The sequence below is a fragment of the Bombina bombina genome, chromosome 2 (assembly GCF_027579735.1).
Source record: "Bombina bombina isolate aBomBom1 chromosome 2, aBomBom1.pri, whole genome shotgun sequence".
Lineage (NCBI taxonomy): Eukaryota > Metazoa > Chordata > Amphibia > Anura > Bombinatoridae > Bombina > Bombina bombina.
The window spans coordinates 800557714-800579414 of NC_069500.1; the positions used below are offsets into that span (position 1 = coordinate 800557714).

At 38.9% G+C, this 21701-nt stretch overlaps 1 protein-coding gene across 2 annotated transcripts in view; it reads right to left on the reverse strand.

The window, feature by feature from the left end:
• The window catches only part of LOC128649624 (PML-RARA-regulated adapter molecule 1), a 348542-nt gene that overhangs the window by 212643 nt on the left and 114198 nt on the right, over positions 1–21701 (reverse strand). For both annotated transcript variants that reach the window (XM_053702989.1, XM_053702988.1), the window contains exon 2: positions 46–709. In XM_053702989.1, coding sequence (XP_053558964.1) covers positions 46–709 — 664 coding nt within the window. The remainder of the gene's footprint in view (positions 1–45; positions 710–21701) is intronic.

A 21701-nucleotide genomic window follows, 5' to 3' on the forward strand; every position in this document is an offset into this window, starting at 1 on the left:
TGGTATAACTGATCATTAACACCAAAAGCTGATAACACAGAATACCTGAATAACTCCTCATAACAACATAATCAGACTCTTTTTCTTCTTCATTTTCTTCTTCTTTGAACTTTCCCAAGTTCACAAAAGGAGGGCGCAAAGGTTTTTCCGGTTTTGGACCCAGGATCGCTACACTTGGCAGAAATTTTAATGGCACTTGATTTTTTTCCTGCATAGGTTTTTTAGAAATTTGCAAAGGTTTAGGGGGATGATTTGCACTGGTTGGCTTGACTGCAATGTTCATGGGCCGTTTAGGTAGAACGGGTTTCACAGTCTGTGTTGCTGTAGGATTATTGTTAATATTTGCTTGGCCAAGGATTCTATCCATCTCAATTTTGAAAGTTTCTTTTGGTGATTTTCTTTCTTTATATTCTGTTTCAGATATATCAAACTGCATTCTATCGTTCCCAAGAGAGCAAAGACTTTGATTTGAAGTAGAGAGATTCTCAGCTGGATTTAATTTTTCTCTTCTTGGTAATGCAGGCAGTTCAGGAGAAGATAATGCTTTTGGTACTGGTTTTTGAAAACATTTGTTAGCGCCTTGTCCAAAATTAGGCTTTGCTGGTATAGTAGGCTTTGCAGGAATAGGAGGCATTTGTATTTTCATTTTGTTTTCCTCAACACTCTTTTGGAATCTCGATCGTAATGTTTTAAAATCTTCATTTTCAGCCTACAAAGCAACGGAAAAAAATTATAATTATATATTGTTCACAAATACGAGCAAATTATCTGAACATTTTTTTGTTAAAGAAGTATTACAAGATATTTTACATGTATTATTTTCCAGTTTAAAAATTAAAAATATAAATATTCAAATAATTTGAAAGTCGGATTCATCTGCTTGTCATATTACTAGTATTTGTTCTGATCAAGACATGAAAGAAACAGATAAAACTCCCCAGTGAAACAACTTACAGTTTATTCTACATTCCATCCATTAATAAACCCAGTTTTTCTCTATAATGATTCAGATAGAGCAGGCAATTTTAAGCAACTTTCTAATAAATTTTTATTCTTCTCTTGCTATCTTTATTTAAAAAGCAGGAATGTTAAACTTAGGAGCTAGTCTATTTTTGCTTCAGAACAGGGGGTACACTTGCTTATTGGTGGCAAAATGTAGCCACCATTAAGCAAGCACTATCCAGGCTGATGAATATAAAATGGAACGGCTCCTAAGCTTTACATTCCTGCTTTTTAAATAAAAATAGCAAGAGAACGAAGAAAAATTTATAATAGGAGTAAATAAGACAGTTGCTTAAAATTGCATGCTCTATATGAATAATTAAAGAAAAAATTGGGTTTAGAATCCCTTCAATTTGCTGGAGAAAAAGATTTGGCTAGATTTAGAGCTCTGCGTTAGGGTTAAAAAGCAGTGTTAAGGGGTCCTAACGCTGCTTTTTAATGCCCGCTGGTATTTAGAGTCAGACAGGAAAGGGTCTATCGCTCACTTTCTTTCCGCGACTCAAGGCTACCGCAAATCCCCTTACATCAATTGCGTATCCTATCTTTTCTATGGGATTTGCCTAATGCTGGTATTACGAGTCTTGGAAGAAGTGAGCGGTAGACCCTCTACCGCCAAGACTCCTACCGCAAAAAAAAGTCAGTAGTTAAGAGTTTTATGGGCTAACGCCGGAACATAAAGCTCTTAACTACTGTGCTATAAAGTACACTAACACCCATAAACTACCTATGAACCCCTAAACCGAGGCCCCCCCACATCACAAACCCTATAATAATTTTTTTTAACCCCTAATCTTCCGACCGGACATCGCCGCCACCTTCATTATCCCTATGAACCCCTAATCTGCTTGCTGCCCCTAACATCGCCGACACCTATATTATATTTATTAACCCCTAATCTGCCCCCCCCCCCCAATGTCGCCGCCACCTACCTACACTTATTAACCCCTAATCTGCTCACCGGACATCGCACCACTATAATAAACGTATTAACCCCTAAACCGCCGCACTCCCACCTCGCAAACACTATAATAAATTTTATAAACCCCTAATCTGCCCCCCCTAACATCGCTGCCACCTACCTAGAATTATTAACCCCTAATCTACCTCCACCAACGTCGCCGCTACTATAATAAAGTTATTAACCCCTAAACCTAAGTCTAGCCCTAACCCTAACACCCCCCTAACTTAAATATAATTTAAATTAAATGAAATAAAATTACTATAATTAAATAAATTAATCCAATTTAAAACAAAATACTTACCTATAAAATAAACCCTAATATAGCTACAATATAACTAATAGTTACATTGTAGCTATTTTAGGATTTATATTTATTTTACAGGCAACTTTGTATTTATTTTAATTAGGTACAATAGCTATTAAATAGTTAACTATTTAATAGCTACCTAGTTAAAATAAGTACAAAATTACCTGTTAAATAAATCCTAACCTAAGTTACAAATACACCTAACACTACACTATCATTAAACTAATTAAATAAATTACCTACAATTATCTAAACTAAAATACAATTAAATAAACTAAACTATAATACAAAAAAACAAACCCTAAATTACAGAAAATAAAAAAAAAATACAAGAAGTTTAAACTAATTATACCTAATCTAAGCCCCCTAATAAAATAAAAAAGCCCCCCAAAATAATAAAATGCCCTACCCTATCCTAAATTACAAAGTAATCAGCTCTTTTACCAGCCCTTAAAAGGGCTTTATGCGGGGCATTGCCCCAAAGTAATCAGCTCTTTTACCTGTAAATAAAAATGCAATACCCACCCAACATTACAACCCACCCAAACCCCCCTTAAAAAAACCTAACACTAACCCCCTGAAGATCTCCCTACCTTGAGTCGTCTTCACTCAGCAGAGCTGAATTCTTCATCCAAGCGGGGCAGAAGAGGTCCTCCATCCGGTTGAAGTCTTCATCCAAGCGGGGCAGAAGAGGTCTTCCATCCGATTGATGTCTTCATCCAAGCGGAATCTTCTATGTTCATCCATCTGGAGTGGAGCGGCAGCATCCTGAAGACCTCTGACGCGGAACATCCATCCTGGCCGACGACTTCCCGACGAATGACGGTTCCTTTAAATCAGTGATTTTTAACCTTTTTTTTGACGTGGCACACTTTTTTACATTAAAAAATCCTGTGGCACACCACCATCCCAAAATTTAAAAAAAATCACACATTGTAGCCTAATACAGCATATATATATATACACATACCCACAAACACACACATACTGTATGTATTGTGCTGTTATGCCATGCCTCCTACAAACTACCCCTGCACTGGGAGTAAAAAACAAGCAAAGTTTAAAAAATATGTCACACTGTTGTCAGTCTGCCGTGGCACACCTGAGGATCTCTCACGGCACACTAGTGTGCCACGGCACACTGGTTGAAAAACACTGCTTTAAATGACGTCATCCAAGATGGCACCCCTCGAATTCTGATTGGCTGATAGGATTCTATCAGCCAATCGGAATTAAGGTAGGAAAAATCTGATTGGCTGATTCAATCAGCCAATCAGATTGAAGTTCAATTCGATTGGCTGATCCAATCAGCCAATTGGATTGACCTCGCATTCTATTGGCTGTTCCGATCAGCCAATCGGAATTCGAGGGACGCCATCTTGGATGACATCATTTAAAGGAACCGTCATTCATTGGAAAGTCGTCGGCCAGGATGGATGTTCCGCGTCAGGGCTCTTCAGGATGCTGCCGCTCCGCTCCGGATGGATGAAGATAGAAGATTCCGCTTGGATGAAGACATCAATCGGATGGAAGACCTCTTCTGCCCCGCTTGGATGAAGACTTCAACCGGATGGAGGACCTCTTCTGCCCTGCTTGGATGAAGAATTCGGCTCGGCTGAGTGAAGATGACTCAAGGTAGGGAGATCTTCAGGGGGTTAGTGTTAGGTTTTTTTAAGGGGGTTTGGGTGGGTTTTAGAGTAGGGGTATGTGGGTGGTGGGTTGTAATGTTGGGGGGTATTGTATTTTTATTTACAGGTAAAAGAGCTGATTACTTTGGGGCAATGCCCCACAAAAAACATAATTTATGCTTACCTGATAAATTTATTTCTCTTGTGATGTATCGAGTCCACGGATTTATCTTTACTTGTGGGATATTCTCCTTCCCTACAGGAAGTGGCAGAGAGAGCACCCACAGCAGAGCTGTCTATATAGCTCCCCCCTTAGCTCCACCCCCCAGTCATTCGACTGAAGGCTAGGAAGAAAAAGGAGAAACCATAGGGTGCAGTGGTGACTGAAAGTTTAAAAATAAAAATATATATGCCTGTCTTAAATAAACAGGGCAGGCCGTGGACTCGATACATCACAAGAGAAATAAATTTATCAGATAAGCATAAATTATGTTTTCTCTTGTAAGATGTATCGAGTCCACTGATTCATCCTTACTTGTGGGATACCAATACCAAAGCTTTAGGACATGGATGAAGGGAGGGACAAGACAGGGACCTTAAATGGAAGGCACCACTGCTTGTAGAACCTTTCTCCCAAAAATAGCCTCCGAAGAAGCAAAAGTATCAAATTTGGAAAAAGTATGAAGTGAAGACCAAGTCGCCGCCTTACAAATCTGTTCAACAGAAGCCTCATTTTTAAAAGCCCATGTGGAAGCCACAGCTCTAGTAGAATGAGCAGTAATTCTTTCAGGAGGCTGCTGTCCAGCAGTCTCATAGGCCAAACGGATGATGCTTTTCAGCCAAAAGGAAAGAGAGGTAGCCGTAGCCTTTTGGCCTCTCCGCTTACCAGAATAAACAACAAACAATGAAGATGTTTGACGGAAATCTTTGGTTGCTTGTAAGTAGAACTTTAAAGCATGAACCACATCAAGATTGTGCAACAGATGTTCCTTCTTTGATGAAGGATTAGGACACAGAGAAGGAACAACAATCTCTTGATTGATATTCTTATTAGAAACAACCTTAGGAAGAAAACCAGGTTTGGTACGCAAAACCACCTTATCTGCATGGAAAATAAGATAAGGGGAATCCCACTGTAAAGCAGATAGCTCAGAAACTCTTCGAGCCGAAGAGATAGCAACTAAGAACAAAACTTTCCAAGATAGAAGCTTAATATCTATGGAATGCATAGGTTCAAACTGAACCCCTTGAAGAACTCTAAAGACTAAGTTTAGGCTCCAAGGCGGAACAACAGGCTTAAATACAGGCTTAATTCTGACTAAAGCCTGACTAAAAGTTTGAACGTCTGGGACATCTGCCAGACGTTTGTGTAGTAGACAAAGTGGATATTTGTCCTTTTAGAGAACTAGCTGATAATCCCTTCTCCAAACCTTCTTGGAGAAAAGACAATATTCTAGGAATCCTAATCTTACTCCACAAGTAACCTTTGGATTCACACCAATAAAGATATTTGCACCAAATATTATGATAGATCTTCCTGGTGACAGGTTTTCTAGCCTGAATCAGGGTATCAATGACCGACTCAGAGAACCCACGCTTTGATAGATTTAGGCATTCAATCTCCAAGCAGTCAGATGCAGAGAAACTAGATTTGGATGCGAGAACGGACCTTGGATTAGAAGGTCCCGTCTCATTGGCAGGGTCCACGGTGGAACCGAGGACATGCCCACTAGGTCTGCATACCAAGTCCTGCGTGGCCATGCAGGTGTTATCAGAATCACCAAAGCTCTCTCCTGCTTGATTCTGGCAACCAGACGTGGGATGAGAGAAAGTGGTGGAAATACGTAGGCCAGATTGAAGGACCAAGGTACTGCTAGAGCATCTATCAGTACCGCCTTGGGATCCCGGGACCTGGACCCGTAACGAGGAAGTTTGGCATTCTGACGAGACGCCATCAGATCCAATTCTGGTGTGCCCCATAGCTGAATCAGCTGAGCAAATACCTCTGGATGGAGTTCCCACTCCCCCGGATGAAAAGTCTGACGCCTTAGAAAATCCGCCTCCCAGTTCTCTACTCCTGGAATGTGGATTGCTGAGAGATGGCAAGAGTGATCCTCTGCCCATCGGATTATTTAACAGCCCTCAAACACAGCAGGAACCTCAGGAGAAGCAGTGATATGTCTCAGAGGAAAGGAAACTGCGCAACTGAGGCGCGAAAATAGGCCTCTCCCACCTCACTCGATGTTTTGAGGCCTATCAGAGAAACACCAGAGTGTCTCTTAATTAACCATGTGAGTTACAAAACTCAAAACCAAGCCACAATGACCCCTTTAGTCCCTTCAAAAAACGTTATAAATGCATCAATAAACAAAACATTTTTTCCTAACAGTGTCACCAGCCCTTTAGCCCCGTCAGAAAACATTATAATTGCATCAATAAACAAAACTTTTTTCTTAACAGTGTCACCAGTAACTAATGAGCCCTTCAAGCAAGCTGAAATTCCTATTAAAATGTCTGAATACCCTTCCCTCATGGGGATATTGCCAGCCTTTTCTAGAATTAACACAGTCTGTCTAGAAAAATATAGACTGAACATACCTCATATGCAGCTTAGCCTGCAAACTGTTCTCCAAACTGAAGTTTTCCAGTACTCTTCAGGCCTTGTGAGAACAGCAGTGGATCTTAGTTACAAAGTGCTAAGATCATCATCCTCCTTGCAGAAATCTTCATCCCTTTTCTGCCAGAGAGTAAATAGTACACACCGGTACCATTTAAAATAATAAACTTTTGCTTGAGAAATAAAAAACTAACATTTTAGTCACCACATAGCTCTTTGCCCTTCCTAGCAGATAAGCAGGCAGAGAGAATGACTGGGGGGGTGGAGCTAAGGGGGGAGCTATATAGACAGCTCTGCTGTGGGTGCTCTCTCTGCCACTTCCTGTAGGGAAGGAGAATATCCCACAAGTAAGGATGAATCCATGGACTCGATACATCTTACAAGAGAAAGCCCTTTTAAGGGCTGGTAAAAGAGCTGATTACTTTGTAATTTAGGATAGGGTAGGGCATTTATTATTTTGGGGGGCTTTTTTATTTTATTAGGGGGCTTAGATTAGGTGTAATTAGTTTAAACTTCTTGTAATTTTTTTTATTTTCTGTAATTTAGTTGGGGGGGGTTGTATTATAGTTTAGTTTATTCAATTGTATTTTAGTTTAGATAATTGTAGTTAATTTATTTAATTAGTTTACTGATAGTATAGTGTTAGGTGTATTTGTAACTTAGGTTAGGATTTATTTTGCAGGTAATTTTGTAATTATTTTAACTAGGTAGCTATTAAATAGTTAATAACTATTTAATAGCTATTGTACCTAGTTAAAATAAATACAAAGTTGCTTGTAAAATAAATATAAATCCTAAAATAGCTACAATGTAACTATTAGTTATATTGTAGCTATATTAGGGTTTATTTTATAGGTAAGTATTTAGTTTTAAATAGGATTAATTTATTTAATTATAGTAAATTTAATTTGGTTAATTTAAATTATATTTAAGTTAGGGGGGTGTTAGGGTTAGACTTAGGTTTAGGGGTTAATAACTTTATTATAGTAGTGGTTATGTTGGGGGCAGCAGATTAGGGGTTAATAATTGTAGGTAGGTGGCGGCGATGTTAGGGAGGGTAGATTAGGGGTTAATAACATTTATTATAGTGTTTGCGAGGCAGGAGTGCGGCGGTTTAGGGGTTAATACATTTATTATAGTGGCGGAGATGTCCGGTCGGCAGATTAGGGGTTAATAAGTGTAGGTAGGTGGCGGCGATGTTGGGGGGGCAGATTAGGGGTTAATAAATATAATATAGGCGTTGGCGATGTTAGGGGCAGCAGGTTAAGGGTTCATAGGGATAATGTAGGTTGCAGCGGTGTCCGGAGCGGCAGATTAGGGGTTAATAATATAATGTAGGTGTCAGCGATAGTGGGGGCGGCAGATTAGGGGTTAATAAGTGTAAGGTTAGGGGTGTTTAGACTCAGGGTTCATGTTAGGGTGTTAGGTGTAGACTTAGAGAGTGTTTCCCCATAGGAAACAATGGGGCTGCGTTAGGAGCTGAACGCTGCTTTTTTGCAGGTGCTATGTTTTTTTTTCAGCCAGCTCAGCCCCATTACTTCCTATGGGGATATCGTGCACCAGCACGTTTTTCCAGCTTACTGCTACCATAAGCAACGCTGGTATTGTGGGTTGAAGTGGAGCTAAATTATGCTCAACGCTCACTTTTTCTGAGGCTAACGCAGCCATTCAGACAACTCGTAATACCAGCGTTGTCTTAAGGGTGCGCTGGAAAAAAAGGCTTGTTAGCACCGCAGGTCTTTACCGACAAAACTCTAAATCTAGGCGATTGTGTTTTTAACTACTTTTTCTATGGAACTCTAGTTCATTAGAACCTTAGCTGTTTCAATTAGTTAAACAGATGTTTTAATGTAAATATTTAATTAAAACATTTTGTTAAAAAAAAAACATACTTTTTAATTGTGTGTTTAATACCCCAGCAAAGAGAGAAATCCATTCAGAATGATAGCAGCACCACTGAAATAAAAACTAACGGCTAGATTTAGAGTTTTGTCGGTAACGACCCGAAAAGCTAACGCCGGCTTTTTTCTGGCCGCACCATAAAAATAACTCTGGTATTGAGAGTCCACATAAAGGCTGCGTTAGGCTCCAAAAAAGGAGCGTAGAGCATATTTAACGCAGAGTTGCTTCCGGACGCGGCCAGCCTCAAAAACAGCCTCAAAAACGTGCTCGTGCACGATTCCCCCATAGGAAACAATGGTGCTGTTTGAGCTGAAAAAAAACCTAACACCTGCAAAAAAGCCGCGTTCAGCTCCTAACGCAGCCCCATTGTTTGCTATGCGGAAACACTTCCTACGTCTGCACCTAACACTCTAACATGTACCCCGAGTCTAAACACCCCTAACCTTACACTTATTAACCCCTAATCTGCCGCCCCCGCTATCGCTGACCCCTGCATATTATTATTAACCCCTAATCTGCCGCTCCGTAAACCGCCGCTACTTACATTATCCCTATGTACCCCTAATCTGCTGCCCTAACATCGCCGACCCCTATATTATATTTATTAACCCCTAATCTGCCCCCCACAACGTCGCCTCCACTTATTAACCCCTAATCTGCCAACCGGACCTGAGCGCTACTATAATAAAGTTATTAACCCCTAATCCGCCTCACTAACCCTATAATAAATAGTATTAACCCCTAATCTGCCCTCCCTAACATCGCCGACACCTAACTTCAATTATTAACCCCTAATCTGCCGACTGGAGCTCACCGCTATTCTAATAAATGTATTAACCCCTAAAGCTAAGTCTAACCCTAACACTAACACCCCCCTAAGTTAAATATAATTTTTTTTTTTTTTTTTATGAGCAGTTCAGACAAATACAAGCTCGAGGTTTATTTACTAATAACAAACAAACCTGTAGTTTAACATCTATAAACAGATTATCCAAGTTACGGACATTATAACCTGAAATTGAACATTCAGAAATGTTGCGTGGGAAACGTATCTTGAAACACCAGATTTGCATCTTTTTTTTTTTTTTTTTTTTTTTTTTTTATAAACAATTTTTATTGAAGTTTTCAAAACACAAGTCATACATTGAAAATTCAATTTGCAGTATTCACAGGAAACATGTTACAATAAAATATAGGACCATAAGGAGCAAAAACAAAATAATATTAAAACAGTAGTCTACATATAGACTGTGAAATTAGTTAGCCCAAAAACAAATAGTGTTAATGCTCATAATTAGCATATCTCTAGCTATTGGGACGATCCTAGCAGAGATTCTTAGAAAAAAAATAAAAAAAAATAAACTTATATCAGTAACATGACTTGCACTACCAGTCTGCCTCGTAAATTGAATTATAAAAATGAAACCTCTTTTTTATTTATATTATCTGCTACCCAATCCCCTTAGACCAAATATGGACCACTATGGGCCTAATCACTCAAATGTATCTTAATAGAGGGAGTGGCAGACAAAATAGGGAAGGGACTATTAATGGCCGCTATATTGACGTAAATATAGAAGGGTACGGTGGAATCTACAACATATAGGGCCCTTTTTGGGTCCTCCAGGCTATAAACATATAAATATATGATAAAAGAAAAAAAGTTTATCAAGCATAACTATAATGAAGTTCTCTTATATAAGTTTTAGGGGGTCATCGATGGGATCTGTGTCCCTTAGCTTAATAAATAAGCTCCAAACGGGGGGGGGCGGAGCCTAGCATTATAGAAACATACTAAAAAAGAGAATATTAACAACTAACCTAATTAACTAAGTTGATGGGAGCCCAGGCATGGACAATTATGGGCTATCAGTTTTACTCTTGGGAATATATATATATACATAGTAGGCTTAATTTATAAATGTGTAGATAAATTTGCAAATATATACTGAGCAAGAAACAGCAGTTCAATAATACGGAACTGTCTCAAATCTAACAGTAGCGCAAACACTATAGGCAGTTGATATATAGGGAGTATTCTTGGTAGTAAAATGGGATAGGTCACTTTGTTGAAATACGCTAAGGGATACAGTCTCTACTAATAAATAGGGTTCAAGAACTCACCTAGCTATGGCGATCCAGCCCAAAGTCAGCAACTAAGGCATATATAAACAGACATTGCACATAATGTAAGATACCTTTTCCAATAACATGTAAAATATTAAGAGTAACTGTCTGTATGAACATCACAATGAGATTTCTAGTGTTCGTACACGCCCAAAGCCCATTAAAACATAAATAAAGAGCAAAAACACACCCTTATAACTAAACTTGCAAGAGGTTACCTAGTAGCATCATATATTATTATCTCAGAACTTTGAAATAGCTACGGGTAATTATAGCAGTTGTTAACAGAAGAGCAATAAGATCTATTGCTCCTGCCCTACACCCCAGAGCCAGGAGCAATAGACTAGAACCTAGCATTTTATGTTTAAAGACTCCTATAATAGTGTGTAGACAAGTAGGAATGAGTCTCAGTAAGAAACTGCTAGAGACTGAAATATTATCTAGTAGCATATGGAAACATGGGCAGCTAAAGTAGATGCCTCCAATATAGCCCATCCCTGCAGGACTGCGAATATAAAATATGCTAAATCTTTCGTAGGGCAGCATTAGGGGCTCAAGTTGAATTTGTTGTCAAGTATACAACATGTGTATGACCTAGGAAGTGTCCAACCAACTATAATAAGGCCAAAATTAGACTATATGTTATTAATTAGCCTGGCAGAATTCTCAGCAACTTTTGCAAAGTAATATAGACTATAATACATAGGGTGTGCAGATAAAAGTAGGAAACCAACAATGTGCCAGCGTAACAACAAACAATGACATCAAAGATGTACAAGATAAAACATATAGCATACATCAAACTGTAAGAACGCCGTGTGGAAAAATATTGTAAGAAAAGTTACTGCAACATTATTTAGGAGATAAAGTTAGGTTGCAGTAGAGTATGGATGAAGCCGGGGTAGTAGACATAAATACATAGTAAGTATGAAATAAAGACACAGTATGGGAGTTCTGTAAAACAGCCAAAGCAAGCAGAACCCCTGTTAGGAAGTCCATGAATCCTCTAAAGCCCATCCGCTATAGCTGCAAATGACTCCAAGCAAGGGACTTACCCTACCCCAACGATCCGAGTAGCATATTCAGTTTTTACAGAACAGTCCCATTCGGATACCGAAGTGTGAGGATTCCAGGGTATTTTGTTCCTCCAACTAAATTTGTGGCCACCGCTAGTAGAGATCTGGAAGCGGAGGAAGCAAAGCAGCTGTTCTATAAAGTTAGCGGGGGCTATTGGTTAGCCTCCTATCTTTAACATTTCAGTCTCCTTTATGTAGCGCCCGAGTCGCAGGGCCGACTCCACATCCCCCGCTGTGTTAGAAAAACTATCGGGGATCTCCAGCATGGCTGACCCCAGGGCCGGCAAGCACCGAGCAGGGATTGGGTAGATCGGGCCCTTTATTCCCGGTCGCATCACTCTAGTCGGGTCTGCTGGGGTATCCTCCTCATCGCTCTGAGGATTCTCTAGACCCGCAGTCTCATGGGGTATGTGTGCCCTGATCCGTACAGCGGCACCGTAGATGGTCAAGTAGGAAGGTAAGCACATCACCTTACCTCCTGTGCTCGTTGCCGCCGTCCCAGAGATCAGGGTAGCCGTTAAGGTTGTTTCCTCATCAACTTGTAATCCGGGTGGGGGATAATGAGGCTGTAGAACCTCTTCCTTAGTATGTGCTTCAGAGAAGGAGTCAGGCTCTACTGGATCCGTCGCATTAGGCTGAAGACGCCATTTTCAGCTCGTATATAAGAGCAGCTTGGCACTTATCCATAATGCCGCTAATCTCATGGAGAAGATAAGTCACAGGCAACATATTCCAATCAGCCAATCGGATTGAACTTGATTCTGATAAAAATAACTCTGGTATTGAGAGTCCACATAAAGGCTGCGTTAGGCTCCAAAAAAGGAGCGTAGAGCATATTTAATGCAATCAAGTTCAATCTGATTGGCTGATCCAATCAGCCAATCGGATTGAACTTGATTCTGATTGGCTGATGGAATCAGCCAATCAGAATATTCCTACCTTAATTCCGATTGGCTTATAGAATCCTATCAGCCAATCGGAATTCGAGGGACGCCATCTTGGATGACGTCATTTAAAGGAACCGTCATTCGTCGTTCAGTCGTCGGCCAGGATGGATGTTCCGCGTCGGAGGTCTTCAGGATCCTGCCGCTCCGCTCCGGATGGATGACCATAGAAGATCCCGCTTGGATGAAGACTTCAATCGGATGGAAGACCTCTTCTGCCCCGCTTGGATGAAGACTTCAGCCGGATCATGGACCTCTTCAGTCCCCCGCTTGGGCTTGGATCAGGACATCGGAGGAGCTCTTCTGGATCGATCGGTGAATCTGGTATGGTGAAGATAAGGTAGGAAGATCTTCAGGGGCTTAGTGTTAGGTTTATTTAAGGGGGGTTTGGGTTAGATTAGGGGTATGTGGGTGGTGGGTTGTAATGTTGGGGGGGGTATTGTATGTTTTTTTTTTACAGGCAAAAGAGCTGAACTTCTTGGGGCATGTCCCGCAAAGGGCCCTGTTCAGGGCTGGTAAGGTAAAAGAGCTTTGAACTTTAGTAATTTAGAATAGGGTAGGGCATTTTTTTATTTTGGGGGGCTTTGTTATTTTATTAGGGGGCTTAGAGTAGGTGTAATTAGTTTAAAATTGTTGTAATATTTTTCTTATGTTTGTAAATATTTTTTTATTTTTTGTAACTTAGTTCTTTTTTATTTTTTGTACTTTAGATAGTTTATTTCATTGTAGTTATTTGTAGGTATTGTATTTAATTTATTTATTGATAGTGTAGTGTTAGGTTTAATTGTAGATAATTATAGGTATTTTATTTAATTAATTTATTGATAGTGTAGTGTTAGATTTAATTGTAACTTAGGTTAGGATTTATTTTACAGGTAATTTTGTAATTATTTTAACTATTTTAGCTATTAAATAGTTCTTAACTATTTAATAGCTATTGTACCTGGTTAAAATAAATACAAAGTTACCTGTAAAATAAATATTAATCCTAAAATAGCTATAATATAATTATAATTTATATTGTAGCTATATTAGGATTTATTTTACAGGTAAGTATTTAGCTTTAAATAGGAATAATTTATTTAATAAGAGTTAATTAATTTAGTTAGATTAAAATTATATTTAATTTAGGGGGGTGTTAGTGTTAGGGTTAGACTTAGCTTTAGGGGTTAATACATTTATTAGAATAGCGGTGAGCTCCAGTCGGCAGATTAGGGGTTAATAATTGAAGTTAGGTGTCGGCGATGTTAGGGAGGGCAGATTAGGGGTTAATACTATTTATTATAGGGTTAGTGAGGCGGATCAGGGGTTAATAACTTTATAATAATAGCGGTGCGGTCCGCTCGGCAAATTAGGGGTTAATAAGTGTAGGCAGGTGGAGGCGACGTTGAGGGGGGCAGATTAGGGGTTAATAAATATAATATAGGGGTCGGCGGTGTTAGGGGCAGCAGATTAGGGGTACATAAGTATAACGTAGGTGGCGGCGCTTTGCGGTCGGCAGATTAGGGGTTAATTATTGTAGGTAGCTGGCTGCGACGTTGTGGGGGGCAGGTTAGGGGTTAATAAATATAATATAGGGGTCGGCGGTGTTAGGGGCAGCAGATTAGGGGTACATAAGTATAACGTAGGTGGCGGTCGGCAGATTAGGGGTTAAAAAAATGTTATCGAGTGGCGGCGATGTGGAGGGACCTCGGTTTAGGGGTACATAGGTAGTTTATGGGTGTTAGTGTACTTTAGAGTACAGTAGTTAAGAGCTTTATGAACCGGCGTTAGCCCAGAAAGCTCTTAACTACTGACTTTTTTCCTGCGGCTGGAGTTTTGTTGCTAGATGTCTAATGCTCACTTCAGACACGACTCTAAATACTGGAGTTAGAAAAATCCCATTGAAAAGATAGGATATGCAATTTACGTAAGGGGATCTGCGGTATGGAAAAGTCGCGGCTGAAAAGTGAGCGTTAGACCCTTTTTTTAATGACTCCAAATACCGGAGGTAGCCTAAAACCAGCGTTAGGAGCCTCTAACGCTGGTTTTCACGGCTACCGCCCAACTCTAAATCTAGGCCTAAATGTTTATTGAGCCAACATCAAAAGAGAGGTTTCTGACTTATGTCCTTAGTTATGACATGACTAAGGACGTTAGTCAGAAATGCTGTCTTTGAATTTAAAGTAAATGATTGCACTCAAGCTCAAACAGAATGTCTGCTCAACGGATTAGCACGCCTTAAGACTTAACATAAAGTGTAAGGGTTTAAAAAGAATGTTCACCAAACACATCAAAAACATATTAAAATAAAGTATTACACACATATATGCACTTTCTAAATATGTGTATTTCTATAAGTGTATATACATGTATATTTATGTGTTTTTATACACATATATACACATATACCAAACATGTACTGTAAGTATGGGTGATCTGTTTCCCTTGATAGATTTCTCACCTGTAGTGAGACGTGCTGGAGGTTAACGGCACAATGGATAGTGGGGGAGAGTACAAACACTCTGGTTGCAGTTAAAGTGTGTCTGTCCTACATGCAAAAGAAGACGTATAGTATCCAAGGAATACTGCGCACATGGTAAAGAAAGCTCTCACGGATATCCAAGTTAAGAATCCAAAACTTTAATGCACTATCAATAAAAGCATAACTGGAAAAGTTCCAGCAGCATACATAAAAACATGTAGTAAGCAGTGTCGGTAATCTCACAAAGACGCGTTTTGTGTGCATGCGCACTTGATCACTGTGTACAGAGATACCTCCCTTTATACCAGAAATTTAAAGGAATATACATTTTTGAGAAAAACATTTGATTCATACTTAAGTTAACCGCTTATTACTATTGCAATGGTGAACTGCTTGTGCAATGCCGCCCCCTGCAGATTCATGGCCAATCGGCCGCTAGCAGGGGGTGTCAATCAAACCCGATCGTATAGAATCTGGCAGATTGATGTCCACAGCCTTAGAGGCAGTGGACCAGTTAAGGAGCAGCGGTCTTAAGACCGTTGCTTCATAACTGCTGTTTCGGAAACAGGGGCATCATGGGCCATTCGGCTATTCAGATAAATCGGCCCCTATCAGAGAAGAAGTTAACGCGGTCGCAATATCTGAAGTCCTGAAGTTTGCACTCTCCGGACTTTTGGTTGAGTGCTAACTTTTTACTTTCAAATTGTAATACGCGTGCTAACGTGCCAGCATTACAATGTTATTTTGAGCTCAGTTAGAGCACGAGCGAGTGAAAAAAATAGCACACCACTTGTAACCTGGCCCATGTGTATTACCTTGGGTTTTTTACTGCCGGTAAACACAAAGGTACGTTTTTTGGGCCAATGTCTAAAGTGTCTGCCAAATGCAGATAATTTTACTGTGGATCTAATAAAGTTAATGTATAAAACTTTGTGTGTGTGTACTGAGCAGGATTGTGATGTCACAATCATTAGGCATTTGCATTTGGTGATTTGCTTCTCAAACAAAATCCAACTATAACCTTGGGTAGTGACATTTGTCTCTTTTTAAAATCAGATTTATTTTTGTGAAAGTGAAACGCACAAAAATCTGGATCTTTGCACAGATTGCCATACACAGCTTTCGTTTGAGAATTAATTCACCAAATGCACACGTCTAACAATCATTTAAACAGTTGAGTAGAAACATTGAGATGTTGTGTACACAAAGACCTAGAGAAGAATGTATTTAAAGGACCATTAAACTCAAAATTTCAACATCATAAAAAATGTTTCCTTATTGAAGATGAAACATTATTGCAACATGCATTCATTATTTATTTGGTTTCCATCTGCTATAAAATACAACTGAGCATTGTGCTTTTTCCATCTTTTTCTCCAGGGAGGCTTGGGTTAATATTTTTACATACAGTATTTGTTTGGGAGTTAGTATTTACCTCTCCCTCCTCCATTACCTTCTTTGTAGTCATTTGATCTTTTAAGGTGGATTATCAATTTTGCATCAACAATCATGATATGAAAATCGTTCTTTGGAATAGCAGTGGGCATACTACGTAGTTTAGATGTGAATGTTATTGTGTATCTATAAATATATATTTATTTATTTATAGCTATTAGATAGAGACTAGAAAGAAATATGTGTATATTTTGTTTAAAAATCTGTTAAATAAATTATTACTAATTAAACAAACGTAATCAGTTCTAAACCACCATAAAAAAGAGGGCAGGCAACCCCAAGCCATTTATTTTGGGGGACAAGGAATTCAGAAAATAAAAACATAAATAAACATGCAACAATGTGCTCATTTGACAAAATAAAGCTACATCATTTATTGAAAATGTATTCTCAGATATACATTATCCCGAAGATTTTTTTCTGTTTAATGTCCCTTTAAGAATGTGGTATGCTGCTTTTAACCTGCATCTGTCTACTTAAAGGGCCAGTATACTATAAAATAGTTTTTCCCTTAATGTGTTTCCAATTACTTTTATTTACCAGCTGCAGAGTACAAAATTTAGCTTTTTGAAGGCTTATTTGTGTATATGAATTATCTGATTTTGTGTTTTGAAGCCACAACCTAATAAAATGGGTTGAGCTTGTAGTTATAATCAGATCTCATTATTTTATCATATACAGGCAGGCTATATATATATATATATATATATATATATATATATATATATATATATATATATATATATATATATATATATATATATATATATATATATATATATATATATACAGGCTTCTTTATCTTATATCTGTCCATAAACCAATCACCAATACTTGGAGAGAACAATGGAAAATTAACATTTTATTACTTTATGTCTTCTATAACCCACTGGGAGTGTAATCTCTTCTACTGGCTGTGTTTACACAGCTTGGCCTTGAGGCTAAAAACTTTCAGTATGAGTGGGGATACCACAGACTAAATAAACTAATTAAAATGCCAAAATAAGGTTAATGTAAATTCTTGTAAACAATTTAATACACTCCAGCAGGTAAAGTGGATCATTGGGAAGAAATTAAAGGGGAGAACATTTTTGAGTATATTGTCCCTTTAAGTACAATAGGGCCTTTAAGAAACTACAGGCCTGGAAGTCAGAAGCCATAAATGTTTAAAGAAAGATGTGTTATTCTGCAATTTTAACCCCTTCACTATCAGGAATTTAAGAGGAAACTGTTGCTCAAAGTACTATAGAATTATTAGCATTCTTGTTATCACTCTTTTTAAACAGAAAACATAATTTATGTAAGAACTTACCTGATAAATTCATTTTATAGTGGCTAGAGTCCATAAGATAGTGATGTATGGGATATATATTCCTACCAGGAGTGGGCAACGTTTCCCAAACCTTAAAATGCCTATAAATACACCTCCTACCTCACTCATACCTCACTCATACCTTAGTTTAACGTGTAGCCAAGAAGTGAGGTGTAAAAGGAGGAGTAAAAAGCATACAAAAAGAGGAACTGGGAAAATAAAGTGCTTTATAAAAAATCATAACAAAAAAAAAATAGAGTGGGTCTTATGGACTCTTGCCACTATGAAAGAAAGGAATTTATCAGGTAAGTTCTTACATAAATTATGTTTTCTTTCATTTAAGTGGCAAGAGTCCATGAGCTAGTGATGTACGGGATATAATACCCAAGATGTGGAAATCCACGAGTCACTAGAGAAGGAGGGACAAAATAACAGGTAAATCCACTAAGAAATTAAATCCAAAAAAATAATTAAGTTTTCTTAAAAATTTAAAAAAAACTCAAATCAAAGGCACTAGAATTAAACTGAGACAACTGCCTGAAGAACCTTTCTACCAAAGGCTGCTTCTGAAGAAGCAAACACATAAAAATGGTAAAATTTTGTAAAAGTATGCAAAGAAGACCAAGTTGCTGCTTTGCAAATTGGATCAACTGAAGCTTCATTCCTGAAAGCCCAAGAAGTGGCAACTGATCTAGTAGAATGAGCTGTAAATCTCTGAGGAAGAGACTGCCCTGCCTCCAAATAAGCTTTGTGAATCAAAAGTTTCAACCAAGATGCCAGAGAAATGGTAGAGGCTTTCTGAACTTTCCTGGAACCAAAAAAAAAGTCTTTCTGAAATCTTTAGTAGCCTCAACATAATATTTCAAAGCTTTTACCACATCCAAAGAATGTAAAGTCCTTTCAAGAGTATTCTTAGGATTAGGACACAAGGAAGGAACAACAATTTCCATATTAATGTTGTTAGAATTCACAACTTTAGGCAAAAATTTAAACAAAGTCTGCAAAACAGCTTTATCTTGATGAAAAATCAGATAAGGAGACTCACAAGAGGGAGCAGACAATGCAGAAGCTCTTCTAGCAAAAGAGATAGCCAAAAAAGAAATAACACTTTCCAAGAAAGTCATTTAATATCCAGAGAATGCAAAGGCTCAAAAGGAGAAACCTGTAAAATCTTCAAAACCAAATTGAGACTTCAAGGAGGAGAAATAGATTTAATAACAGGTTTGATATGAATCAAAGCCTGAACAAAACAGTGAATATCAGGAAGTTTAGCAATCTTTCTATGAAATAAGACAGAAAGAGCAGAAATGTGTCCTTTCAACGTATTTGCAGACAACTCCTTATCCAAACCATCCTGAAGAAACTGTAAAATCCTAGGAATTCTGAAAGAACACCAAGAATAATTATGAATGCAACATCAGGAAATATAGGTTTTCTAAACCCGGTGATAATTTTTCCTTGAAACAGATTTACAAGCCTGTATCATAGTGCTAATCACTGAGTCAGAGAAACCTCTGACTAAGCACTAAGCGTTCAATTTCCATGCCTTCAAATTTAGAGATTTGAGATCCTGATGGGAAAACGACCCTTGAGACAGAAGGTCTTGCCTTAAAGGAAGTTGTCAAGGCTGGCAACAGGACATCCGGACAAGATCCGCATACCAAAACCTGTGAGGCCATGCTGGTGCTACCACAAACACATGAGATTGTTCCATTATGATCTTGGAGATAACCCTTGGAAGAAGAACCAGAGGTGGAAAAATATAAGCAGGTTGGTAAAACCAAGGAACTGCTAAGGCATCCACCATCTCCGCCTGAGGATCCCTGGACCTGAAAAGGTATCTGGGAAGCTTCTTGTTTAGATGAGAGGCCATCAGATCTATTTATGGAAGACCCCACATCTGTACAAGATGAAAAAACACATCTAGATGGAGAGACCACTCCCCCGGATGTAAAGTCTGATGGCTGAGATGATCCGCTTTCCAATTGTCTACACCTGGGATATGAATCACAGAAATTTGACAAGAGTTGGATTCCGCCCAAGAAAGAATCCAAGATACTTCCTTCATTGCTGAAGGACTGCGAGTCCCTCCTTGATGATTGACATATGCCACTGTTGTGATATTGTCTGTTTGAAAACGAATGTAAATTTCTCTCTTCAATACAGGGAGTGCAGAATTATTAGGCAAGTTGTATTTTTGAGGATTAATTTTATTATTGAACAACCATGTTCTCAATGAACCCAAAAAACTCATTAATATCAAAGCTGAATAGTTTTGGAAGTAGTTTTTAGTTTGTTTTTAGTTATAGCTATTTTAGGGGGATATCTGTGTGTGCAGGTGACTATTACTGTGCATAATTATTAGGCAACTTAACAAAAAACAAATATATACCCATTTCAATTATTTATTTTTACCAGTGAAACCAATATAACATCTCAACATTCACAAATATACATTTCTGACATTCAAAAACAAAACAAAAACAAATCAGTGACCAATATAGCCACTTTTCTTTGCAAGGACACTCAAAAGCCTGCCATCCATGGATTCTGTCAGTGTTTTGATCTGTTCACCATCAACATTGCGTGCAGCAGCAACCACAGCCTCCCAGACACTGTTCAGAGAGGTGTACTGTTTTCCCTCCTTGTAAAGCTCACATTTGATGATGGACCACAGGTTCTCAATGGGGTTCAGATCAGGTGAACAAGGAGGCCATGTCATTAGATTTTCTTCTTTTATACCCTTTCTTGCCAGCCACGCTGTGGAGTACTTGGACGCATGTGATGGAGCATTGTCCTGCATGAAAATCATGTTTTTCTTGAAGGATGCAGACTTCTTACTGTACCACTGCTTGAAGAAGGTGTCTTCCAGAAACTGGCAGTAGGACTGGGAGTTGAGCTTGACTCCATCCTCAACCCGAAAAGGCCCCACAAGCTCATCTTTGATGATACCAGCCCAAACCAGTACTCCACCTCCACCTTGCTGGCGTCTGAGTCGGACTGGAGCTCTCTGCCCTTTACCAATCCAGCCACGAGCCCATCCATCTGGCCCATCAAGACTCACTCTCATTTCATCAGTCCATAAAACCTTAGAAAAATCAGTCTTGAGATATTTCTTGGCCCAGTCTTGACGTTTCAGCTTGTGTGTCTTGTTCAGTGGTGGTCGTCTTTCAGCCTTTCTTACCTTGGCCATGTCTCTGAGTATTGCACACCTTGTGCTTTTGGGCACTCCAGTGATGTTGCAGCTCTGAAATATGGCCAAACTGGTGGCAAGTGGCATCTTGGCAGCTGCACACTTGACTTTTCTCAGTTCATGGGCAGTTATTTTGCGCCTTGGTTTTTCCACACGCTTCTTGCGACCCCGTTGACTATTTTGAATGAAACGCTTGATTGTTCGATGATCACGCTTCAGAAGCTTTGCAATTTTAAGAGTGCTGCATCCCTCTGCAAGATATCTCACTATTTTTTTACTTTTCTGAGCCTGTCAAGTCCTTCTTTTGACCCATTTTGCCAAAGGAAAGGAAGTTGCCTAATAATTATGCACACCTGATATAGGGTGTTGATGTCATTAGACCACACCCCTTCTCATTACAGAGATGCACATCACCTAATATGCTTAATTGGTAGTAGGCTTTCGAGCCTATACAGCTTGAAGTAAGACAACATGCATAAAGAGGATGATGTGGTCAAAATACTCATTTGCCTAATAATTCTGCACTCCCTGTAGAGGCCACGCCTGAAGAGTTCTGAAAATAGCACAGAGTTCTAAAATATTGATCGGTAACCTCTTCTCTTGAGGATTCCAAACCCCTTGTGCTGTCAGAGACCCCTAGACAGCTCCCCAACCTGTGACACTTGCATCTGTTGTGATCACAGTCCAGGTAGGATGAACAAATGAGGCCCTTT